The sequence below is a fragment of the Bombina bombina genome, chromosome 2 (genome assembly GCF_027579735.1).
Source record: "Bombina bombina isolate aBomBom1 chromosome 2, aBomBom1.pri, whole genome shotgun sequence".
Classification (NCBI taxonomy): domain Eukaryota; kingdom Metazoa; phylum Chordata; class Amphibia; order Anura; family Bombinatoridae; genus Bombina; species Bombina bombina.
This window is the reverse complement of record NC_069500.1, coordinates 789110670-789136284: the sequence shown is the minus strand read 5'-3', so window position 1 is coordinate 789136284 and position 25615 is coordinate 789110670. Positions and strand designations below refer to the sequence as shown.

The 25615-nt window shown below is 39.5% G+C and overlaps 1 protein-coding gene across 2 annotated transcripts in view; it reads left to right on the top strand.

Annotated features, from left to right (window-relative positions):
• FKBP8 (FKBP prolyl isomerase 8) overlaps positions 1–25615 on the top strand; it is a 232221-nt gene that overhangs the window by 38221 nt on the left and 168385 nt on the right. For both annotated transcript variants that reach the window (XM_053702962.1, XM_053702961.1), the window contains one exon: positions 2745–3089. In XM_053702962.1, coding sequence (XP_053558937.1) covers positions 2777–3089 — 313 coding nt within the window. In that variant the 5' untranslated portion in view covers positions 2745–2776. The remainder of the gene's footprint in view (positions 1–2744; positions 3090–25615) is intronic.

The following is a 25615-nucleotide window of genomic DNA, read 5'->3' as shown; positions in this document are numbered from 1 at the left end:
TAAAGGGACAGGAAAGACAGAAAAATGTTGGAGATGTACATTTCCTGGTGTGTTAAAAAAGGTTTCTTTACCATTTTTTAAATTTTAAATATCAATCTAACGTGTGCAAGCCCAGTGGTACACAGTAGCTGATTGTTAGTTATGTGCTGGGTACAATCCACTAGTAGTGTAAGCTCAGAGATCAGCACTGAGTGTGTGCTCTCAGATGCTAGTCTACTGGGCTGTACAGGCCCAACATACTACAGAAATGCATTAAAAATGATTTAAGGCATAAAGAGCCAGTAGAGTTGGTGATTTAAAAGGAAACTAAACACATTTTATTCACCTCCCTCTAATCATGGGTGCTGCCATTATAAGGGTTGCCAGGTGACCGGAGAGTCCGGTTTTGCAACCAGCTGCCCGGTAAAATTTGCAGAAAAAAACGGACATTTAAATGTCAGGTTTTTAAGTCCTCTGCTAAGCCCAGTTAGCGACCGTTTTAAATGAGTAACCAGAGTAACACTGTGACAGGATTGAATGTTCTTTTAAAGCTATGATTTTTTTTTTTTATGAGATGTTATGCTTCCATACAGATATAGGTTTGGGCTGAATTGTGCCTGTATTTTGTGGGTTTATATATCTTTATCCATATCCAAAATTTGCATGAGAAAGCCTTGCTACCCATTTATATATCTCTCTAATTGGCCACAGGAAAGAAAATAAGCTAAACAACATTCATGAGGGTTTTCAAGGGGTGTTTCATGTGACTACAAAACAATGCATATTTTTGTAATGAAATTATAGTTTTAAATTATTTTACAAAATGTACTTTTATAATGCAGTGAATAGTTTAAGACACAGTCATACTGATAGAGAGAGTGAAACATTCAGTCAGTTTTAGAGGCACAAAGCGACTGTAGACACGCAGAAAGACACAGACCCCCCTTGTACAAAGAGAGAAAGTCAGACACAGAATGAAATACACAAGTTTAAAGGGCCATTATATTAACAAATATTACATGCTCTAATCCGCTATTCACCCCAGTAGAAATACAGCATGGAAAACGCTATCAGCAGCGCTAGTCGCAGAACTCAGATTTGGAACTAGCACTGCTGATTGGATCAATGGCATATTCCACTCGGGGACCAGCGGGACATTATTACTGTGTGTTTAACCCTTTTTTGGGGGCTAAACATAAAGTAATCTAGGGAGGATACTCTTACAATTACATGCTGGAATGGATAAGAGCATGTCATTTTTGTCTATAATGGCCCTTTAAGAGAGGGAATTAGATTTGATAGATTTAGAGAGAGAGAGGGCCAAAGAACATATACAGTAGAATAATAGAGATTACAGAATACCAAAACAATGTACGTGCTGTAGCTGTAAATGTCTCTCATAACATCACAAATCTGGATGGATTATTTGTCAGGGACATGGATGTGCCCTCTAGTTTTTGTTTAAGAGCACAGAAAACCAAGCAGCCTTTTGTGGGAGAGTTTACATGAGAGTGGATGACTTTCAGTTTCAGTTTTTATGTGCATTTGTCCTAAATTTAAAGGGACACTAAAGTTAATTTCATTTCATGATTCAGATAGAGAATGCGATGTAAACAACTTTCCAATTTACTTTTATTATCTACTTTGCTTCATTCTTTTAATATTTGTTGAAAAGCATAGTTAGGTAGACTCAGGTGGAGCATTGGCTGCATGTATTTACCTCCTAGTCTTTGGCTCACCTGATGTCTTCAACATACTCTCAGTAGTGCTTTGCTGTACCTTTAACTAAAGATACCAAGAAAATGAAGCAAATTTGGTAATAGAATTAAATTAGAAAGTGGTTTAAAATTGTATGCTCAATGTGAGTGATCATATCATCACATAAAGGGATCATATTCATGTAATTACAATAATGATACAGATACACATTACATGCTGTTCCTGAATCATTAAAGAAAAATTGTGGGTTTTCATCTAATTTTTAACAACTTTCTAATTTGATTCGTATTCTTGCTATGCTTTGTTGAAAAGCATACCTAGCTAGGCTCAGGAGAAGCAAAGCGTTACTGAAAGCTAACTGCTGATTGGTGGATTCACATATACGGCTCTTGTCATTTGACTTACTTGATGTGTTCAGCTAGCTCGCAGTAATGTATTGGTACTCCTTCAACAAAGGATGCCAAGAAAACAAAAAAATAATTTGTTAATATAAGTAAATTGGAAACGTCGATAAAAATTATATGCTCTATCTAAATCATGAAAGAAAAAAATTGGGTTTCATTTCCCCTAAATAGTATGCAAACAATTTTTTTTTTTCTTCAGACTAGCACGTTTTTGTGTAGAAATACAATATTCCAGACATAGCAATATATTTTAAATAATTATATTATATTTACTTTTTGATAAATATATTTTTTATTTATAACTTTGTTTTTGTACTTATTCATCTATCTTCTGTGTAGTCAGACTGAAAAATGGGTAAAAGGTCACACCTTGCAGATAAGATATAAAAACATCCATTTGAGTATATAAAGTTAAAAAATGAAAAAAAGATGACCACAGTGTCCCTTTAACGCACTCCTGATGTTTCAGAACTACATTACCCATGATGCTTAGGCACTCTGCAGTCCAGTTGAGCATCATGGGAAATGTAGTTCTGAAACATCTGGAGGGACATGGTTCCCTATCCTTGCTTTAAAGCATGAGATACTTAATTGCTTTTTACTTTTGTAAACCTTTTTAATGGTGTGATCATTGTTTTGTAGGTCACCTGTTTTTCTACTCCCCCTATCAGAGTATGGCCTCTGCAGATGAGCCTCACTCTAACACAGAAGGCTCACCAGATTATGGAGAGAAGGAACATATGTCTGATGTCCCTCAGACTGAAGAGAATGAGGTTCTACTGCAAGAGAGATCTTCTCTCCAGGACAGCACAGAAGAGTTTGAGATAATAGACAGTGCCGGGGAGGAAGGTGATGATTTGAGTGATCTTCCACTTCTGGAGGATATAGAGAAGAAAGATGCAAGTCCAGCAAATGATGAAGTCCATGAAGAGCCATTTGAAACAAAGCCCTCAGAGGAAGCAACTGAGGAATGGCTAGATGTTCTAGGTAAGTGTTAATCTAATTATATCAATCTAATCTAAGGGGTTTAAAAAGTAATTACAGTTGTTGTGTCTAAGAGGTGGTGTTTTTTTTTTCAATTTTTATTTATTTGAAAAAAAATGTTCATTTGTTTTTTCTTGCTTGAGTTGTCCCTGACTACCAAAATAAGTTGTGGGAGTTGTCCTCGTCAGCCAGTGATAATTTGCTCCTTTAAAGGGACTTGCACCCCAAATTTTTTCTTTCTTGATTCAGTTAGAGCATGTGATTTTAAACAACTTTCCAATTTTACTTTTATTATCTAATTTGTTTTGTTTTGGTATCCTTTGTTGAAAATTATACCTAGTTAAGCTCAGGAGCTGCTGATTGGTGGCTGCACATATATGCCACGTGTTATTGGCTCACCCAATGTGTTCAGCTGGCTCCCATTAGTGCATTGATTGAATAATACAAGTAAATATATTTTAAAATTGTATTCTCTATCTCGGCGGTTCCCAAACTGTGGGGCGCGCCTCCCCAGGGGGATGCCAGGGCACTTAAGGGGAGGCGCGGAAGCAGGAGCGGAAGTTTTTTTTTACTGTGCAACTTTTTTTTATTTTTTTTTAATGTCTTACTGAGTGCCTCTGGAGTGAGCAGTGCTAATTAGACTTAAGGAGGCATACTGCTGATTACCCATGCAGATCGGAGCAAACAGAGCTGTCTGAGCAGGACTGGGGGTAGAGATGTGACCAGTGTAGTGGGACCCAGCTGCATATTGAATCGCCTTGCCAGAAGCGCTATGAAATATACAGACAAGTTTCACTAAGTGTATTTGTTTAATGAGGCTCTAAACAGTGGCTGATCCAGGGGGGTCAATGGGGCAATTGGCCCTAAGCAGTCACATATCGATCAGTGTGCATCAAGCTCACTTAGCTGCAAAGAAGGAAAGAGGCAGCTGTAAGGCAAGAGTAAGTGCAGCCTAGCCCTCATCCTGTTCTCTGTCACCAGGAGACTGCAGAGCTGTACTAGCGGTGGCTCCAATCTCCTTCCCATATCAGCCATTGCTACCTTCCATTCTTGCTGCAGCAGCATCATCCTCATCCCATAGTCTGAGCTTCCTCTTTGCAGCACAAGCACAGTAACAGTAACGCTGTCACCAGGAAGCTGCTAACCTGTACTATCGGTGCTTCTAGCCTTATTCCCACATCAACCTGCAAACTGCTGTGACATCCAGAGCCAACCCTGACATTCAGAAGAAACTGTGTGTGTGTGTATATGTATGTATGTATGTGTGTGTGTGTGTGTATATATATATATATATATCATAATAGAGGCAAAAAAAATAGTTGTGTAAAAGTTCAATGCTTGTATAACATTTAGTGTATTTGATGAAGATATATATATATATATATGTCCTTCCTGTTAGATTCACTTTAAAGGGATATGAAAACCAAAACTTTTCTTTTCTTTTATGATTCAGATATAGCTTACTATTTTTAAAAAAACTTTTAAATTGACTTCTATCATCTAATTTGCTTTGTTCTAGGTAGGCTTAGAAGCTGGGATTTAGCTGCTGATTGGTGGCTGCACTTATATACAGATAAATAAATGCTACCGCGCCACCAGTTCAAACACAAGCTCCCAAAAATCCTCATGTAATGGAAAACAATATAAGAGAGAACCTCAAAATATGGCTGGAGTGTTTACACCAATATAAAATGGTTAAAGGAATAGATACAATTTTATTAAAATAACAAATAAGAAAAGAAAAAAAATCTCACATCAAATATCGACCGGTACCATAAACATTATGCGCATAAAAATATATAAATCTCTAGATAGTGTCCAAATGTAAAAAGTCCAAAAGAGGTGTCTGTATGCCAAATGTGATAGAGGAGATACAAAAATATATTAAATATTAGTCGCAGAAAAAAATGATTCCAAAATATCTGATTTAAAAAAAAATAAGTAATGTGTGATTCCTTGTTTGTGTGATAATTCTTCCTTATGAATAGCTGATCCTTCCATTGTGTAGGAAGTTACCTAAAAGAAAAAGTTTACATAGTACAAAACTGTATGTGATAGTAAAGCACCCCAAGATTAAAAGGAGGCTTACCAGATTGCAAAAGATAATCAATGATAAAATTTGGATAGGACTTGAGCAAAATACATTGTGCCAACGTGTTTCAGCCCTTAGTAAAGGCCTTTTTACAAGACTAGTCTCACCGTGATTGGGTGATATTTAAACCCACTGTGGGCCAATCATAAATTATATGCCTCATGTAATTTGCTAAGCAATGTGTTCAGTTAGCTTCCTGTAGTTTGTTGCTTCTCATTTAATAAAGGATACCAAAAGAATGAAGCAAAATTGATAATAGAAGTAAATTGGAAAGTTGTTTTAAAAGGCTATGTATCTGAATCATAAAATACATGTTTTGGGTTTCTTGTCCCTGTAAATTTAAACATAGTTTTGCTTTTTTGTATCATTTTGCATGAAAACGTTTTCAGTGCTCCTCTTTTATATATACAACGGAACATTTTTTAGTACTATCTCCATTTAACTGAGTATTATACATGGAGCCAAAAATCAGTATTTAAGCAAGTAATGGCTCAATTTGTATTTGGAGGCTGCATGCAAATGTTAGTCCTGATTGACTTTTCTTTAGAGATGCAATGCTTTGCAGCTTCTGACTGATACTTAAAAGGGACTTGGGAGTCAAAATTAAAGGGACATTTAACACTAAACAAATGCTAGAATGACATTCAAAGAAAAGATTAGTCTGAGAATAACATGTAGATGCATTTTTTTAAAGTTTCATTAGCTATTGATGAAATAAGTGTAAAGTTTTAGTGTCTAAAAAATAATGGGAGCTGCCATGTTGAAACTTAGGTTACCTTCTATGCTGTGGCCAATTATGGACAGTTATAAATAGGTCACCAGAGTGTGAAGGCAATGGCTGTGTGGAATATAATCGTGTTCTAAACTTTCATTTCTAACAGAAACTGAAAAGCTCACAATTTCAGAATGGAGTTACAGGAAAAGGGGACAAAATACATAATGAAAGTATATTGCAAACTTTTTTTATATATATATTTGATTAATCATTTTAAATTACCATCTCAAAGTCTTTAATGACCCTTTAAGCTTTCTAAATTCAAATTGAGAGTTAAATATCAAAATAAACCTTTCCTATTTACATATATAATCAAATGTACCACTTTCTCTTCGTAACATTTCTTAAAATGGCATGTGAGAGCATATTAGATAAGTTAAGAAGTGTGCATGTGTCTTGTGGACTGTATTTATAACATTTTTGCAAACACACCTACTATGTAGTGCTTAGTATGTTCTTTTAACAAAGGATATCAAAAGAACAAAGTGTGTTTGGTAATAGAAGTCTTTTTTTAGAGGTATATGACACAATGCTCTTTAGTAAAAACAAATATGTTAAAGTAAACATAAAAAAAGAAACAGACTTAAAACCCCCCAGCAAACAGTGTACTTGTTTTCTTGCTAAATGAGCACTTTTTCAGTGTATCCACTGCCTGCTACTAGGTAAGAGAGCAAGCAATACAAAGCTTAAAGGGACAGCCAAGTCCAAAAAAAACTTTAATGATTTAAATAGGAAATTTAATTTTAAACAACTTTCAAATTTGTTTTTATTACCAATTTTGCTTTGTTCTCTTGGTATTCTTAGTTGAAAGCTAAACCTAGGAGGTTCATATGCTAATTTCTTGGACCTTGAAGACTGCCTCTAATCTGAATGCATTTTGACCACTAGAGGGCATTAGTTCATGTGTTTCATATAGATAACTTTGAGCTCATGCACGTCAAGTTACCCTGGAGTGAACACTGATTGGCTAAAATGCAAGTCTGTCAAAACAACTAAAATAAGGGGGCAGTTTGCAGAGGCTTAGATACAAGGTAATCACATAGATAAAACATAATTTATGCTTACCTGGTAAATTTATTTCTCTTGTAGTGTAGTCAGTCCACGGGTCATCCATTACTTATGGGATTATATCTCCTTCCCAACAGGAAGTTGCAAGAGGATCACCCAAGCAGAGCTGCTATATAGCTCCTCCCCTCACACGTCATATTCAGTCATTCGACCGAAACAAGACGAGAAAGGAGAAACCATAGGGTGCAGTGGTGACTGGAGTTTAATCAAAATTTAAACCTGCCTTAAAGACAGGGCGGGCCGTGGACTGACTACACTACAAGAGAAATACATTTATCAGGTAAGCATAAGTTATGTTTTCTCTTGTTAAGTGTAGTCAGTCCACGGGTCATCCATTACTTATGGGAAACCAATACCAAAGCAAAAGTACACGGATGATGGGAGGGACAAGGCAGGAACTTTAAACGGAAGGAACCACTGCCTGAAGAACCTTTCTCCCAAAAATAGCCTCCGAAGAAGCAAAAGTATCAAATTTGTAAAATTTCGAAAAAGTGTGAAGTGAAGACCAAGTTGCAGCCTTGCAAATCTGTTCAACAGAGGCCTCATTCTTAAAGGCCCAGGTGGAAGCCACAGTTCTAGTGGAATGAGCTGTAATTCTTTCAGGAGGCTGCTGTCCAGCAGTCTCATAGGCTAAACGTATTATGCTACGAAGCCAAAAAGAGAGAGAGGTAGCCGAAGCCTTTTGACCTCTCCTCTGTCCAGAGTAAACGACAAACAGTGAAGAAGTTTGACGAAAATCTTTAGTTGCCTGCAAATAGAACTTCAGGGCACGGACCACGTCCAGATTATGCAAAAGTCGTTCCTTCTTTGAAGAAGGGTTAGGACACAAAGATGGAACAACAATCTCTTGATTGATATTCCTGTTAGAAACTACCTTAGGTAAGAACCCAGGTTTAGTACGCAGAACTACCTTGTCTGAATGAAAAATTAGATAAGGAGAATCACAATGTAAGGCAGATAACTCAGAGACTCTTCGAGCCGAAGAAATAGCCATCAAAAACAGAACTTTCCAAGATAACAGCTTGATATCAATGGAATGAAGGGGTTCAAATGGAACAACTTGCAAAACGTTAAGAACTAAGTTTAAGCTCCACGGCGGAGCAACAGTCTTAAACACAGGCTTAATCCTAGCCAAAGCCTGACAAAAAGCCTGAACATCTGGAACTTCTGCCAGACGTTTGTGAAGAAGAATAGACAGAGCCGAAATCTGCCCCTTTAACGAACTAGCAGATAAGCCCTTTTCTAAACCCTCTTGTAGAAAAGACAATATCCTAGGAATCCTAACCTTACTCCATGAGTAACTCTTGGATTCGCACCAATATAAATATTTACGCCATATCTTATGGTAAATTTTTCTGGTAACAGGTTTCCGAGCCTGTATTAAGGTATCAATAACCGACTCCGAGAAGCCACGCTTTGATAGAATCAAGCGTTCAATCTCCATGCAGTCAGTCTCAGAGAAATTAGATTTGGATGTTTGAAAGGACCCTGAATTAGAAGGTCCTGCCTCAGATCTGGATCCGTAACAAGGAAGCTTGGCCTTCTGGCGAGATGCCATGAGATCCAGATCTGGTTTGCCCCAACCACGAATCAGTTGAGCGAAGACCTCCGAATGAAGTTCCCACTCCCCCGGATGAAAAGTCTGGCGACTTAGAAAATCCGCCTCCCAGTTCTCCACGCCTGGGATGTAGATCGCTGACAGGTGGCAAGAGTGAGACTCTGCCCAGCGAATTATCTTTGAGACTTCCAACATCGCTAGGGAACTCCTGGTTCCCCCTTGATGGTTGATGTAAGCCACAGTCGTGATGTTGTCCGACTGAAATCTGATGAACCTCAGAGTTGCTGAGGCCAAGCTAGAAGAGCATTGAATATTGCTCTTAACTCCAGAATATTTATTGGGAGGAGTTTCTCCTCCTGAGTCCATGATCCCTGAGCCTTCAGGGAATTCCAGACTGCGCCCCAACCTAGAAGGCTGGCGTCTGTTGTTACAATCGTCCAATCTGGCCTGCGAAAGGTCATCCCTTTGGACAGATGGGGCCGAGAAAGCCACCATAGAAGAGAATCTCTGGTCTCTTGATCCAGATTTAGTAGAGGGGACAAATCTGAATAATCCCCATTCCACTGACTGAGCATGCACAATTGCAGTGGTCTGAGATGTAGGCGCGCAAATGGTACTATGTCCATTGCCGCAACCATTAAGCCGATTACTTCCATGCACTGAGCTACTGACGGGTGTGGAATGGAATGAAGGGCACGGCAAGTATTTTGAAGCTTTAATAACCTGGACTCCGTCAGGTAAATTTTCATCTCTATAGAATCTATAAGAGTCCCTAGGAAGGGAACCCTTGTGAGTGGTAATAGAGAACTCTTTTCCACGTTCACCTTCCACCCATGCGACCTCAGAAACGCCAGAACTATCTCTGTGTGAGACTTGGCAATTTGAAAACTTGACGCTTGTATCAGAATGTCGTCTAGGTACGGAGCCACCGCTATGCCTCGCGGTCTTAGTACCGCCAGAAGAGAGCCCAGAACCTTTGTAAAGATTCTCGGGGCCGTAGCTAACCCGAAGGGAAGAGCTACAAACTGGTAATGCCTCTCTAGGAAGGCAAATCTTAGGTACCGATAATGATCTTTGTGAATCGGTATGTGAAGGTAGGCATCCTTTAAGTCCACTGTGGTCACTTTCTTTTGTATTGACCCTCTTGGATCATGGGTAGGATGGTTCGAATAGTTTCCATTTTGAATGATGGAACTCTTAGGAATTTGTTTAAGATCTTTAGGTCCAAGATTGGTCTGAAGGTTCCCTCTTTCTTGGGGACCACAAACAGATTTGAGTAAAATCCTTGCCCTTGTTCCGTCCGCGGAACTGGGTGGATCACCCCCATTAATAAGAGGTCTTGTACACAGCGTAGAAACGCCTCTTTCTTTATTTGGTTTGCTGATAACCTTGAAAGATGAAATCTCCCTCGTGGAGGAGAAGCTTTGAAGTCCAGAAGGTATCCCTGAGATATGATCTCCAACACCTAGGGATCCTGGACATCTCTTGCCCAAGCCTGGGCGAAGAGAGATAGTCTGCCCCCCACTAGATCCGATTCCGGATAGGGGGCCCTCTCTTCATGCTGTCTTAGGGGCAGAAGCAGGTTTTCTGGCCTGCTTGCCCTTGTTCCAGGACTGGTTAGGTTTCCAGCCCTGTCTGTAACGAGCAACAGTTCCTTCCTGTTTTGGAGCGGAGGAAGTTGATGCTGCTCCTGCCTTGAAGTTACGAAAGGCACGAAAATTAGACTGTTTGGCCTTTGATTTGGCCTTGTCCTGAGGAAGAGTATGACCCTTACCTCCAGTAATGTCAGCAATAATTTCTTTCAAGCCGGGCCCGAATAAGGTCTGCCCTTTGAAAGGAATATTAAACAATTTAGATTTAGAAGTCACGTCAGCTGACCATGATTTAAGCCATAGCGCTCTGCGCGCTTGGATGGCGAAACCAGAGTTCTTGGCCGTTAATTTGGTTAAATGTACAACAGCATCAGAAACAAATGCGTTAGCTAGCTTAAGTGCTTTAAGCTTGTTCATAATCTCATCCAATGGAGCTGTGCGAATGGCCTCTTCCAGAGACTCAAACCAGAATGCCGCAGCAGCAGTGATAGGCGCAATGCATGCAAGGGGCTGTAAGATAAAACCTTGTTGAACAAAAATTTTCTTAAGGTAACCTTCTAATTTTTTATCCATTGGATCTGAAAAAGCACAACTATCCTCCACCGGGATAGTGGTACGCTTAGCCAAAGTAGAAACTGCTCCCTCCACCTTAGGGACCGTCTGCCATAAGTCCCGTGTGGTGGCATCTATTGGAAACATTTTCCTAAATATAGGAGGGGGGGGAAAAGGGCACACCGGGCCTATTCCACTCCTTGCTTATAATCTCTGTAAGCCTCTTAGGTATAGGAAAAACGTCAGTACACACCGGTACCGCATAGTATCTATCCAGCCTACATAATTTCTCTGGAATTGCAACCGTGTTACAATCATTCAGAGCTGCTAATACCTCCCCTAGCAGTACGCGGAGGTTTTCAAGCTTAAATTTAAAATTAGAAATCTCTGAATCCAGTCTCTCTGGATCAGATCCGTCACCCACAGAGTGAAGCTCTCCGTCCTCATGTTCTGCAAATTGTGACGCAGTATCAGACATGGCTCTCCTATCATCAGCGCGCTCTGTCCTTAACCCCAAGCAATCGCACTTGCCTCTTAATTCTGGCAATTTAGATAATACTTCGGTCATAACAGTAGCCATGTCTTGCAAAGTGATTTGTATGGGCCTCTCTGATGTACTTGGCGCCACAATATCACGCACCTCCTGAGCGGGAGGCGAAGGTACTGACACGTGAGGAGAGTTAGTCTGCATAACTTCCCCCTCGTTGTCTGGTGATAATTTCTTTACATGTAAAGATTGACTTTTATTTAAAGTGACATCAATGCATTGAGTACACAAGTTTCTATGGGGCTCCACAGTGGTCTTCAAACATAGTGAACAAACAGATTCATCTGTGTCAGACATGTTTAAACAGACTAGCAATGAGACTAGCAAGCTTGGAAAATACTTTCAAATAAATTTACAAGCAATATAAACACATTATATATCGATCTTTTACAGAAGTTTTCTTCTTAAAGACACAGTACAAAAAGTATTTTTATTTTTAAAACTCAGTCTACTGAATTTTTAAATCATAATTTCAGTATTTGACCAAGCTTGCATTTGCATCTGTTATCATGGATGACCTTGAACAGAGTACATGTTCTATGTGTTTAGATGCCATTGTGGAACCCCCTGTCACGCTTTGTCCCTCATGCAGTGTGAAGATCAAATTTTCTTTAATAAAGATATATCTAATGAATGTCCTCAGACTGATGAAATTCAGGGTATGCCCATATTTCTCCCCAAGCGTCACAGCCTTTAACGGCTGCACAGGTGACGCCATGTTCTTCACCGGCGTCTGCTTCTTTTACTCTGCAGGATATGGCTGCAGTTATGTCATCCACTCTTACAGAAGTTTTATCTAAGTTGCCAGTGTTACAAGGCAAACGCAGCAGGACAGAGGCCCACGTGGTACCTGCAACTTCTGATGCTTTAATGGCTATCTCCGATATACCTTCCCAGGGCTCTGAATTGGGGGGTAGGGAGGCCCTGTCTGAGGGGGAACTGTCTTACTCAGGAAGTGCATTACCCCAGACAGATTCGGACGTTATGTCCTTCAGATTTAAACTTGTTACACCTTCGACTTTTGCTACGAGAGGTTTTGGTGACTCTGGACGACTGTGACTCTATTGTGGTCCCTCCAGAGAAATTGAGTAAGATGGACAAATACTTAGAAATCCCTTCTTATTCCGATGTGTTTCCGGTTCATAAGAGAATTTCGGAAATTATTACAAGAGAATAGGAAAGACCGGGTATCCCGTTCTCCCCTTCCACTATTTTTAAGAAGATGTACCCTATAGTTGACACCGTTCGGGACTCTTGGCAAACGATCTCTAAGGTGGTGGGAGCTATCTCTACCCTGGCTAAACGTACGACTTTCCCTATTGAGGACAGCTGTGCTTTCAAAGACCCTATAAATAAAAAGTTGGAGGGTCTTCTAAAAAAGCTATATGTTTATCAAGGGTTTCTATTACAACCGACTGCCTGCATTGTAACAGTCACAACTGCGGCTGCCTTTTGGTTTGATGCCCTAGAAGAGTCTCTAAAGACTGAGACTTCTTTAGAGGAAATAATGGATAGAATTAAGGCCCTTAAGCTGGCTAATTCTTTTATTACGGCTGCCGCCTTTCAGATCGCCAAATTGGCGGCTAAGAATTCAGAATTTTCCATTTTAGCGCACAGAGCCTTATGGTTAAAATCTTGGTCTGCGGATGTGTCCTCTAAATCAAAGCTTCTGGCTATTCCTTTCAAGGGAAAGACCCTAATCGGGCCTGATTTGAAGGAAATCATTTCTGATATTACAGGAGGTAAGGGTCATCTCCTCCCTCAAGACAAAACATCTAAGCAAAGGGGACGACAGAGTAATTTTCGTTCCTTTCGTAATTTCAAAGGAGTTTCCCCTTCCTCTGCCGCTAAACAGGAAGGGAACTATTCTCAAACCAAAGCCACCTGGAGACCCAGTTTTACAAGGGTAAACAACCCAAGAAGCCAGCTGCTGCTCCCAAGACAGCATGAAGGGGCGGCCCTCGTTCCGGGACCGGATCTAGTCGGGGGCAGACTTTCTCTCTTTGTCCAGGCTTGGATAAGAGACGTTCAGGATCCCTGGACACTAGAAATTGTGTCTCAAGGGTATCAGTTGGAGTTCAAAAATTCCTTCCCAAGGGGAAGGTTTCTTCTTTCACGATTGTCTGTAGACCAGATAAAAAGAGAGGCGTTCTTACGTTGTGTAAAAGACCTCTCCACTATGGGAGTTATTTGTCCCGTTCCAAAACAGGAACAAGGGCAGGGGTTTTACTCAAACCTTTTTGTGGTTTCCAAAAAAGAGGGAACGTTCCGACCCATTTTAGATCTCAAGAGTCTAAACAAGTTTCTCAGAGTTCCATCTTTCGGACAATCCTTCCATTGATCCAGGAGGTTCAATATATATGACTACCGTGGACTTAAAGGATGCATATCTTTATATTCCTATCCACAGAGATCATCACCAGTTCCTGAGGTTTGCCTTCCTGGACAAACATTTTCAGTTTGTGGCCCTTCCCTTCGGGCTGGCCACGGCACCCAGAATCTTCACGAAGGTTCTAGGATCTCTGCTGGCGGTTCTCAGGCCGTGGGGCATTGCAGTGGCGCCTTATCTGGACGATATTCTGATCCAGGCGTCGTCTTATCAGCTGACAAAGTCTCATACCGACATTGTTCTCTCCTTTCTAAGGACTCACGGGTGGAAGGCGAATCTAGAAAAGAATTCACTAATTCCACAGACAAGGGTTCCTTTCCTAGGAACTCTAATAGATTCTGTATCCAAGTTGAAGATTCTGAATACATGCCGATCCCTTCAGTCCAATCCTCGGCCATCAGTGGCTCAGTGCATGGAGGTAATTGGATTGATGGTGGCAGCAATGGACATCATTTCGTTTGCTCGTTTTCATCTCAGACCTCTACAACTGAGCATGCTCAGTCAGTGGAATGGAGATTATGCAAATGTGTCTCCTCAGATAGATCTAGATCAGGAGACAAGAGACTCTCTTCTTTGGTGGTTGTCGCAGGATCATCTGTCCCAAGGGACGTGCTTCTGCAGACCCTCATGGGTGATAGTGACAACGAACGCCAGTCTACTAGGATGGGGTGCAGTCTGGAATTCCCTGAAGGCTCAGGGTGTGTGGACTCGGTCTGAGTCTCAACTTCCAATCAATATTCTGGAGTTGAGGGCAATATTCAATGCTCTTCAGGCTTGGCCTCAGTTGGCTTCGGCCAAATTCATCCAGTGCAGTCGGACAACATCACGACTGTGGCTTACATCAATCATCAGGGAGGAACAAGGAGTTCCTTGGCGATGACAGAAGTATCCAAGATAATTCGGTGGGCGGAGGCTCACTCTTGTTATCTGTCAGCAATCTACATCCCAGGAGTAGACAACTGGGAAGCGGATTTTTTGAGCAGACAGACGTTTCATCCGTGGGAATGGGAACTCCATCCGGGAAGTCTTTGCCAACCTGGTCCTCAGATGGGGCAGACCGGAGCTGGATCTTATGGCATCTCATCAGAATGCCAAGCTCCCGAGATACGGATCCAGGTCAAGGGATCCTTAGGCCGAACTGATAGATGCCTTGGCAGTGCCTTGGTCGTTCAACCTAGCTTATGTGTTTCCGCCGTTTGCTCTCCTTCCTCAGGTGATTGCTCGAGTCAAACAGGAGAGGGCTTCGGTGATTCTCATCGCTCCTGCGTGGCCTCGCAGGACTTGGTATGCCGACCTGGTGGACATGTCCTCTCTGCCGCCGTGGAAGCTTCCATTGAGGCAGGACCTTCTCGTTCAGGGACCCTTCCATCATCCGAATCTAATTTCTCTGCAGCTGACTGCTTGGAGATTGAACGCTTGATTTTATCTAAGCGAGGGTTCTCTGATTCGTTCATTGATACCTTGATCCAGGCACGTAAGCCTGTTACTAGAAAGATTTACCATAAGATATGGCGTAAATATCTTTATTGGTGCGAATCCAAGGGTTACTCATGGAGTAGGATTAGGATTCCTAGGATTTTATCTTTTCTCCAAGAAGGATTGGAGAAAGGGTTATCAGCAAGTTCCTTAAAAGGACAGATTTCTGCTTTATCTATTTTGCTACACAAACGTCTGGCAGATATTCCGGATGTTCAATCTTTTTGTCAGGCTCTGACTAGAATCAGCGCAGAAGGACCAGATTCAAGGTAGCAGTTTTATTAGCAAATACATATGACACAATACAAATCCTACTTACAAACGGTAGGTAAAAAGAAAGCCTTTCACAATCTATTATGTGAACATATGCGATCCGGAAAACCAGGAAGCCCACAACCAGCTTGTACGTCTCACTATTCCATCTGAGAGCTGCACACGGCTAGAGTCACTGTGGGAAACTTCATCCGGTCCCTTCTAGGAGATGTAAGTAGCTCGACTTGTTTCCCCCGGTGTACGCCCGGGCTTTTTCAAGAGCAAGATGATATGCTGTGGGTAGTGACTTCATTTAAAGCCGGTACTTCCACCTGATTGGTTATTGACAACACCCAATCAGGATACATTATACGTACACACCCTCAAAACCAGCGGTATTGAAAATACAGTATATGCTAACAGAGATTGTCTCGTTACACATCATAAAGTTAAAACTTGAACATTACAACAAGGCAACAATTGATTGTACTTAACAATACTTATATACACAATTTATGAACAATAACAATACAATTTCAAAAGATTCACATTTAAGAGAAACATAAATATATTTACAACAAACAATTTAATTGTTACAATCATCATTATTATAAAATCAATGCATAACAAAGCTCATATTAAAAATAGTACATCATAATACATATACCTCAAACCCTTATTACAACAGAGTTCATCTAATAGCTAAAAAACTAAAAATTCATATAACACTAATGACTATAAATCAATCCATACATATAAATACATATATAAAAAATATAATAATGTATATTAACTATACATAGATGTGGTTCCTGAAACGATATAAAGGGATATATGTCAGTACATGGATATTTCCAATGATAATATTATTACAGTACCCAGTCAACATATATACAATTTTAAAAACTTAGAATTAATTTTTTTTTATTAATTAATAAATTCAGATACATGAATAAAAATGCAGAATGATACTTGCAGAAGTTTTAAGACACATAATTACTAAATGCATTCAATCATAAAAAAGCCTGTACATCTAGATCAATATTGAGTCCTGATGGATTCAAACTTTTTAATTTGTAAATCCATTCAGTTTCTCGTTGTCTTAAAGCCCTCAATCTGTTCTAATTACTAGGTGGTATCCAATCTATTATTTGTACTTCTAAACCTCTTGGGTCACTACCATGAACCAGTGAGAAATGATTTGGTACACTATGTTTTTTGAAACCATTTTTAATTTTATATAAATGTTCATTAAACCTTGTTCTAGTCTTCCTTTTGGTACATCCAATATAAATCAGGTCACATCTGCATCTTAGCAGATATACAGTATATGTTGATTCACAATTGCATCTGTGTCTGATTTCAAATTGTTCTGTACCATCAGAATTACTGAACTTATTTCCTCTTTTAACAAAGGAGCACATGTTAAATCTGCTCTTATTGCATTTATAGGTGCCTGCTGGAAGGGATAACCAATTACTGAGAGTGTTTTTATTCTCATTGGTCCTCAAGTCATTATTCTCTCCTTTTCTCAATTTACTGGGAGCTAGATGGTTTAGACCTATTGCTCCTCCTTGGAGTTTGAATTTAGTTCTTAATGTTCTTCAAGGGGTTCCGTTTGAACCTATGCATTCCATAGATATTAAGTTATTATCTTGGAAAGTTTTGTTTCTGGTTGCTATTTCATCTGCTCGCAGAGTTTCCGAGCTTTCAGCGTTACAGTGTGATTCTCCTTATCTTATTTACCATGCTGATAAGGTGGTGTTGCGTACCAAACCTGGTTTTCTTCCTAAGGTTGTTTCTAACAAAAATATTAATCGGGAAATTGTTGTTCCTTCCTTGTGTCCTAACCCTTCTTCTAAGAAGGATCGTCAGTTACATAATCTGGATGTAGTCCGTGCCTTGAAATTCTACTTACAGGCAACTAAGGATTTTCGTCAAACATCTTCATTATTTGTTGTTTTTTCTGGGAAACGTAGGGGTCAGAAAGCTACGGCTACCTCTCTTTCTTTTTGGCTGAGGAGTATCATCCGTGTTGCATATGAGACTGCAGGACAGCAGCTTCCAGAACGAATTACGGCTCATTCTACTCAAACCTTTTTGTGGTTTCCAAAAAAGAGGGAACGTTCCGACCCATTTTAGATCTCAAGAGTCTAAACAAGTTTCTCAGAGTTCCATCTTTCGGACAATCCTTCCATTGATCCAGGAGGTTCAATATATGACTACCGTGGACTTAAAGGATGCATATCTTTATATTCCTATCCACAGAGATCATCACCAGTTCCTGAGGTTTGCCTTCTTGGACAAACATTTTCAGTTTGTGGCCCTTCCCTTCGGGCTGGCCACGGCACCCAGGATCTTCACGAAGGTTCTAGGATCTCTGCTGGCGGTTCTCAGGCCGTGGGGCATTGGGGCGTCTGTTGAGCAGATTTGCAAGGCTGCAACTTGGTCGTCTCTTCACACTTTTTCCAAATTTTCCAAATTTGATACTTTTGCCTTGTCTGAGGCTGTTTTTGGGAGAAAGGTTCTTCAAGCAGTGGTGCCTTCCGTTTAGGTTCCTGTCTTGTCCCTCTCTTTCATCCTTGTCCTATAGCTTTGGTATTGTATCCCACAAGTAAGGATGAAATCCGTGGACTCGTCATATCTTGTAAAAGAAAAGGAAATTTATGCTTACCTGATAAATTTATTTCTTTTACGATATGACGAGTCCACGGCCCTCCCTGTCGTTTTTAAGACAGGTTTTTATTTTTGTTAAACTTCAGTCACCTCTGCTCCTTGTCTTTTCCTTTCTCTTCCTAACTTCGGTCTAATGACTTAGTTGGGGGGGAAGGGAGGAGCTATTTATGCAGCTCTGCTGTGGAGCTCTTTGCCTCCTCCTGCTGACCAGGAGGCGATATCCCATAAGTAGGGATGAAATCCGTGGACTCGTCATATCGTAAAAGAAATAAATTTATCAGGTAAGCATAAATTTCCTTTTTTAAACAACAATAATTCTGGTGTTGACTGTCCCTTTTAAGTTCTACTGTCACATGATCTATGCAGCAAAAGTTATCTGCTGAGTATAGACAATAAATTGACTACAGCAGATGCCGCCTAACACTTCAAAGGAAAATCTGCTCTTTTGCCTTCCTGTAGATGCCACAGCCTCCTTGTTGGGTTGTGAAAGGATAATAATGGTCCCTTCACAAATTAAGTTTAAAAAAAAAATCATTTTAATGATAATACATATTGCAACTGCTTAGTACTTTTTTATTACAACAATGAAACAGACTGTTTTATATCCCTTTTATATCCCTTAATTGTACACCCTCTCAGAAAAATGTAACTTTAAATGGACAGTATACACTCATTTTCATATAAAATCATGTAATAGACACTACTATAAAGAATAAGATGCACAGATACTGATATAAAAATCCAGTATAAAACTGTTCAAAAACGTACTTAGTAGCTCTCAGTTTAGCTCTGTTGAAAAGATGGCAGGTAGGAAAGCCCACTGCAAGTGGGAAATTAGACACTCCCCCCTCCCCCTTCTTTTGCATATGAAAAGACCCTTTACACAAACAGGAGCAAGCTGGAGTAGGTAGCTGACGGTATTCTCATAAAACTTTGGGGCTTGGTTAGGAGTCTGAAAATCAGAGCAATGTTATTTAAAAATAAGTAAAACTATACTTTAAAAAAACAAACTTTATGGGCTATATAAATAGATCATCTACAAAACATTTATGCAAAGAAAAAATGAGCGTATAATGTCCCTTTATTTTTGACTTCCATATCTTTTTTAACAAGGTGTTTAACCCTCATGTGATAATAAAATGCTGTGTAAACACAGTGTAATTAATTACAAGACATGTCTGTTGTGTTTCTATAAAATAACATACCAGACAAGTCTAAATGCGTTTTAATCAAATTAACAACTTTTTTACTGCAATTGTTTATAAATAGCCAAACTTCACCCATTTGCCTTATTTGTAGGAGCCAATCTGGGCTTTAGTCTGCAGACAACAAGGCTAACCTCGGCCATAATGTTAGTATAAAGTACTCTGTTTTGCAGCAGTTAGCTAAATCTAATTAGGGAAAGATATGCAACAGGGGTAGCCTTGATAAGTCAACAGGGTGCATTTTAAGTTCAGAGAAGTAGAACATCCTCAGTTTTCAGAGCTAAAACATGAAAAGGGGCAAAATGAATAATGAAAGTATATTGCAATGTTTTTTTCATTACGCATAACTTAACATTTTATATAAAAATCTCAAGGTATTTACTGTCCCTTTTTAAGGATATAGAAAGTGATAAAGTAGTATCACTAACTTTGGATAGAGGAAGTGGTGTCATAAAAATGTATTATATGTATGCGTATTTAGTACTAGAGTTGACTATTACCAGATAAATATTTTAGATGCATTAAAGGGACACAAAACCCAGAATATTTATTTTGTAATTCAGGTAGAACATACAATTAAAACAAACAAAAAAAAAGTTTCCAATTTACTTCTATTATAATATTTGCTTTGTCCTTTGTTGCAGAGTTATCTAGATAGGTAGCATGCACGTCTGTAGCACTACATAACAGGAAATAGTGCTGCCACCTAGTGCTCTAGGAAATGCATAACATTCTTGCAATACTGCTACCATATAGTGCTGCAGCTACATACATGCTCCTAAGCTTACCTTCCTGCTTTTTCAACAAAGGATACAAAAAGAACGAATATAATTTGATAATACAAGTAAATTGTATTCTCTATCTAAATTATTACTTTTTTGGGGTTTCATGTTCGTTTAAGGGCCACATATAAATATATGGCTATGAAAACCAAACATAATAAAGTATATCCTAAATATACCAAGTAGCACTGGGGCAGATATAAGTAAGGCTCCAGGCTACCCTCTATCTGCCGTTTCCATTACAGAGAGCTCATTAGAGTTGTAGCCACCTTGTTTGCCCACCTACAAGAATTATCCAACACATACATTTTTAGTTCTGCTTTCTCCTGTTGGGTGAAAACCCTAGTGCAGAGGGCTGCCAGTGGCCATCTCTGTTGTAGACGGTCAGAGGTCACCATTCTGTCTATTTTACTTTAGCATCTCAAAATGACAAGTAACATACACAACCAATTATATTTAGTGAAAATTATTACCCAACATAAACACTTGTTAGATTACAGATTTTCTTCAATTTATAGTAAGTTATATACATAAAAAAGAAAAGAATTCCATTGTGTGTAGGATTTTTCTGTATGCATTTTTTTTTCTTTAACCAGCTCGGGTTTTGTCAGCTAATTATTCTCTGAGAATTTTCATAATAAGTCTGGGTAAATGGCGTACAATTTAAAGGACGCGCCTGTCCCAGACTGCAGGTGAGTGGAGCAGGGGACACCGGTGGGGGGGAGCAGCAGCCTATGATTATTTCCATTCAGAAAGTCATTAATAGCCAGCCTGCCATGGATTTCAGCGCACGGCACTGATGTTGGGAATATATTAGCTGTCACCCATGTGAAATATAGGAGGCCCAGAGGAAGCCATTACGGCAGTGAGTGTGATGGGAGGAGGTGATTAACGAGATGCCGGGATACTCTAGCGAGCCAGTGTGGACAGAAGGCATTTACTGGAGTGAGACAGCAGGATATGGGGAAATGATGCATGTTTAGAGACAGGTGGAATAAGCAGCCCGAATGGCTTTAAATCTCCTTATTAGACACAGGTGGAATAACAAGACGGAGGTTTGGGGATCCCTGTGCTGGGACCTCATTAGCAGCTCTACCTGCGTGTGCCAGGATACGTGGGATTGTATACGTTACCGTGTCCTAGTGTTGAAATGTTCAGTATGAATGACAGCCTCATTCATTAAACTGCAGGATGCCAAAATCCCACTACATATATTTGCTGCATATTGGATCTTGGCTGCCTAAACTCACAAAATATTTCTTCTGGCCATTAAGTATATGTAAGATGGAGTTGTACGATTGTCTCTTAAAATTTTGGCCTAGTCTGTTATATTTTTCTTCTACTTTAAAATAAAATGTCTATTTCTGGTATGCATGACAGTGTTTAATATATATATAAAGCTTTTTGCTATTCAAAATGTTTACAAGCCTTAAAATTATAGGATAAAATGCACCAGAAATGTTTCCACACAATTATTCACTATTCTTACAAAATATGTGAAATATATGCACAATGGCCATATTGTTAAATATTTTTCCTTTAAAGGTACAAATTCCAAAATCCAAACTTATTTTGAAATCCAAACTTTTTAATTAGTATTTTTTTTTTTAAACAAAATGATCAATGAATTTAATATTTTTCACTTACTGCAAGTCACAATCTTTTGTACTTGTGTCTTTGTTATTTTTTGTAATATCAAATGCAAACAAATAGTATATTTTTATTTATATTTACTTAAAACTGCAAATATTACCTTTCTGATTACAATACTGCTCTATACTTTCTGAGGGTACTATGTATAAAAATGTATTAAAAATTATTGAAAAAACTACCTTTAGCTTACATGTATAAGCTGTATTATGACGTTTCAATATTGCCTAATTACATAAGATATTATTGTTTGCACTTGTTTACATCCCCTCTCCAAACTTTCCCATTTTAAGGATGCAATTATTCTAAAATCCAAACTATTTCAAAATCCAAACCTTTTCCGGTTACAAGCAGCTTAGATAAAGGGTTTTTTACATGTACTAGTTTTTTTTTTTTTAAGTGACAGTGAATTTGACATGTTTTAAAATCAGGTCAGTAATCTAAGCGGTATTTTACAGGCACTTTAATTGATCACTTCTAATAAAGATGCGCTGTAACTTTTTAATCTAGCCATGCCATTCTAATACCTGTGTTTTCTGGCCTCCCTCTTCAAAACTCACATTTTGCTTTTACTCTAGATATGTGCTTGCAAGAGTGTCAGACTTTCTATGCATAGTTAATTTTTCAATTTTTTTTAATTTAAATTTTCCCTATGGACTTTGCACCTAGGCATGTCTGGGGCTAACTGACTGAGTCCCTGAAAGCTGAACAGCTGTCTGTCACCTAGATCTATTTTTTCCCCCCAACCAAGTGAAGGCAGTAGCAGCCTCTTTTTATATTTACATGTTACTTATAATATTTTAAATATTAAATGCATTGTGATGAATTGAAATGGTTAATAAAGCTTTTTAGAGAGCCTTGCTTATCTGTTTGTGCAGCTATTTATGTTTTGCATCACCCATATCAATATAATCTTTCAGAGCATCTATAAGGGTTAGTGCCAGAATACTGCATATGATGAAATAGGTCTGCTTCACTAGTATAATTGATGATTAGTACCTCAGACATCCTTCCACCCCATTCATCTAGGAGAAGAAGCTGTTATTGAACTTAGTCTTTTTCTGCCTGTATATAAAGCTACCTGCTCATTCTGTATGGAAGTCTGCCGTTGATTTAAAGCCAGCAGAATAGTTTATGAATGATTATCCAGTGCAAAGCCAGAAAAGTGAAACCTGTGTTGGGAATCTCAAATGGCTTAAAAGTGCCTTCACAAACAGCAGTTATAACAGCATGTAAGAGAAAGAAAAACACATCTTTTTGTAGACCGTTGGCCTTTAAAGTAAATCTCTGGCCCCTCTAGAATTGTCCTTTATCAACCTCCCTGACACATTCTGTAATATTATGTACAAATAGATGATGGTAAAATAACGCCATACATATTGAGGTTTATTTATATTGTCCTGTCTCATTCATGTTCTCATTAGAGATTTCCATCTAAAGTCGAGGAGAGTCCACAGCTTCATTCATTACTTGTGGGTATTAAGAACCTGGCCACCAAGAGGAGGCAAAGACACCCCATCCAAAGGCTTGAATACCTCCCCCACTTCCCTCATCCCCCAGTCATTCTTTGTCTTTCGTCGCAGGAGGTTGGCAGAGAAGTGTCGGAAGAATTGGAGTAGTCTCTTATGGAGGGTAGTACTCTTCGAAATGGGACTGGAGTTTCAAGTAGTCCTGTCAGCCTCTCAGTGAGAGCATGGGTGAAAGTTAGAGTCCGGAGATGCAGGGAGAGTCTTTCTGCGAAACCATCCAGACTCAGATTAACAGCTCCATAAGCAATCAGCGTTGACGAGTTTTGCTGCCTGCTTTCTACACTCAAGTCCATGTCAGGAGCGATGCTACTACACTGTCACACTTGAGAGGCCGTGTTCCTGTTCCACAGCATAGATTCTGGTAAGATTGTTTCATTTTTTTATACACATAATGATAACGCAGAAGACAGGGTCACAATGTGATACCTTTTATCTTTATAGAATCAAGGGTTAATATCCCTGGTAGGGGGATTATTGAACGGGGGGGGGGGGGGAGGGTTGTACATAATATTGTTTATTGTGTCATTGCTGCAATATGTGTGAGATGTGGCTCTGGCAATGAGACCTCTTTAACTAAGTCTAGTACCTGCGTTTATTGTGAGGAGGTTCTGGTAGATCCGCCTGCTCAACGATGTTCCACATGCCTTGATAAAGTCACAACATTTCGAAAGAAAAGGATGTCTAGTACTACTGAGCCATCCACCTCTGAGGGCTCTCCGTCCCGTGAAGTGCGTTCCCTACATACGTCTCCGAGTACACATGCAGTGCCCCAGGGCATGTCTATTTCTCCTACGGGAGAGATCCATTGGCCATCAGATTTTGTGGATCAACTGCAAACGGCGGTCTCTAAGGTGATAAGTGCCTTACCACGTTCTGCTAAGTGCAAGCGTAAGGTAAAATATGGCGTTCTGGCCCAGGGGTCTTATACTCCAATGGATATCTCTGAAAGATTATCCGCTGACGAGGACGACTCCGGCTCTTCGGAGGACGTTCCTTCTGGGTCGGAGTCCATGTCACCTAAAGCTCTGACTGTGGAGGAGCCTGACTTTAGGTTTAGGATAGAAAAATTTTGCTGAAGCAGGTGCTTGCTACCCTCGAGGTTCCGGAACAGAAACTACCGGAGGAACCTTCGATTCCTAAGCTTGATAAAGTGTATGAGGACAGGGTGGTACCTTATTAAGAATGAATGGGAGAGATTAGGTTCTAGATTAAAATATCTAAATATCTGAATAATACTCTTTGTGATATCAAAGATAATATATAAATATATGTATAGAGAATATGCCAATATGCTAGAATACTGAGTTGATTAGAGATAGTACTAACTATAATCCCATTATCACTGAAACAGCAACTTCTGAAGCTATAATTTTATATATATACAGGGAGTGCAGAATTATTAGGCAAGTTGTATTTTTGAGGATTAATTTTATTATTGAACAATAACCATGTTCTCAATGAACCCAAAAAACTCATTAATATCAAAGCTGAATAGTTTTGGAAGTAGTTTTTAGTTTGTTTTTAGTTATAGCTATTTTAGGGGGATATCTGTGTGTGCAGGTGACTATTACTGTGCATAATTATTAGGCAACTTAACAAAAAACAAATATATACCCATTTCAATTATTTATTTTTACCAGTGAAACCAATATAACATCTCAACATTCACAAATGTACATTTCTGACATTCAAAAACAAAACAAAACCAAATCAGTGACCAATATAGCCACCTTTCTTTGCAAGGACACTCAAAAGCCTGCCATCCATGGATTCTGTCAGTGTTTTGATCTGTTCACCATCAACATTGCGTTCAGCAGCAACCACAGCCTCCCAGACACTGTTCAGAGAGGTGTACTGTTTTCCCTCCTTGAAGGATGCAGACTTCTTCCTGTACCACTGCTTGTAGAAGGTGTCTTCCAGAAACTGGCAGTAGGACTGGGAGTTGAGCTTGACTCCATCCTCAACCCGAAAAGGCCCCACAAGCTCATCTTTGATGATACCAGCCCAAACCAGTACTCCACCTCCACCTTGCTGGCGTCTGAGTCGGACTGGAGCTCTCTGCCCTTTACCAATCCAGCCACGGGCCCATCCATCTGGCCCATCAAGACTCACTCTCATTTTATCAGTCCATAAAACCTTAGAAAAATCAGTCTTGAGATATTTCTTGGCCCAGTCTTGACGTTTCAGCTTGTGTGTCTTGTTCAGTGGTGGTCGTCTTTCAGCCTTTCTTACCTTGGCCATGTCTCTGAGTATTGCACACCTTGTGCTTTTGGGCACTCCAGTGATGTTGCAGCTCTGAAATATGGCCAAACTGGTGGCAAGTGGCATCTTGGCAGCTGCACGCTTGACTTTTCTCAGTCCATGGGCAGTTATTTTGCGCCTTGGT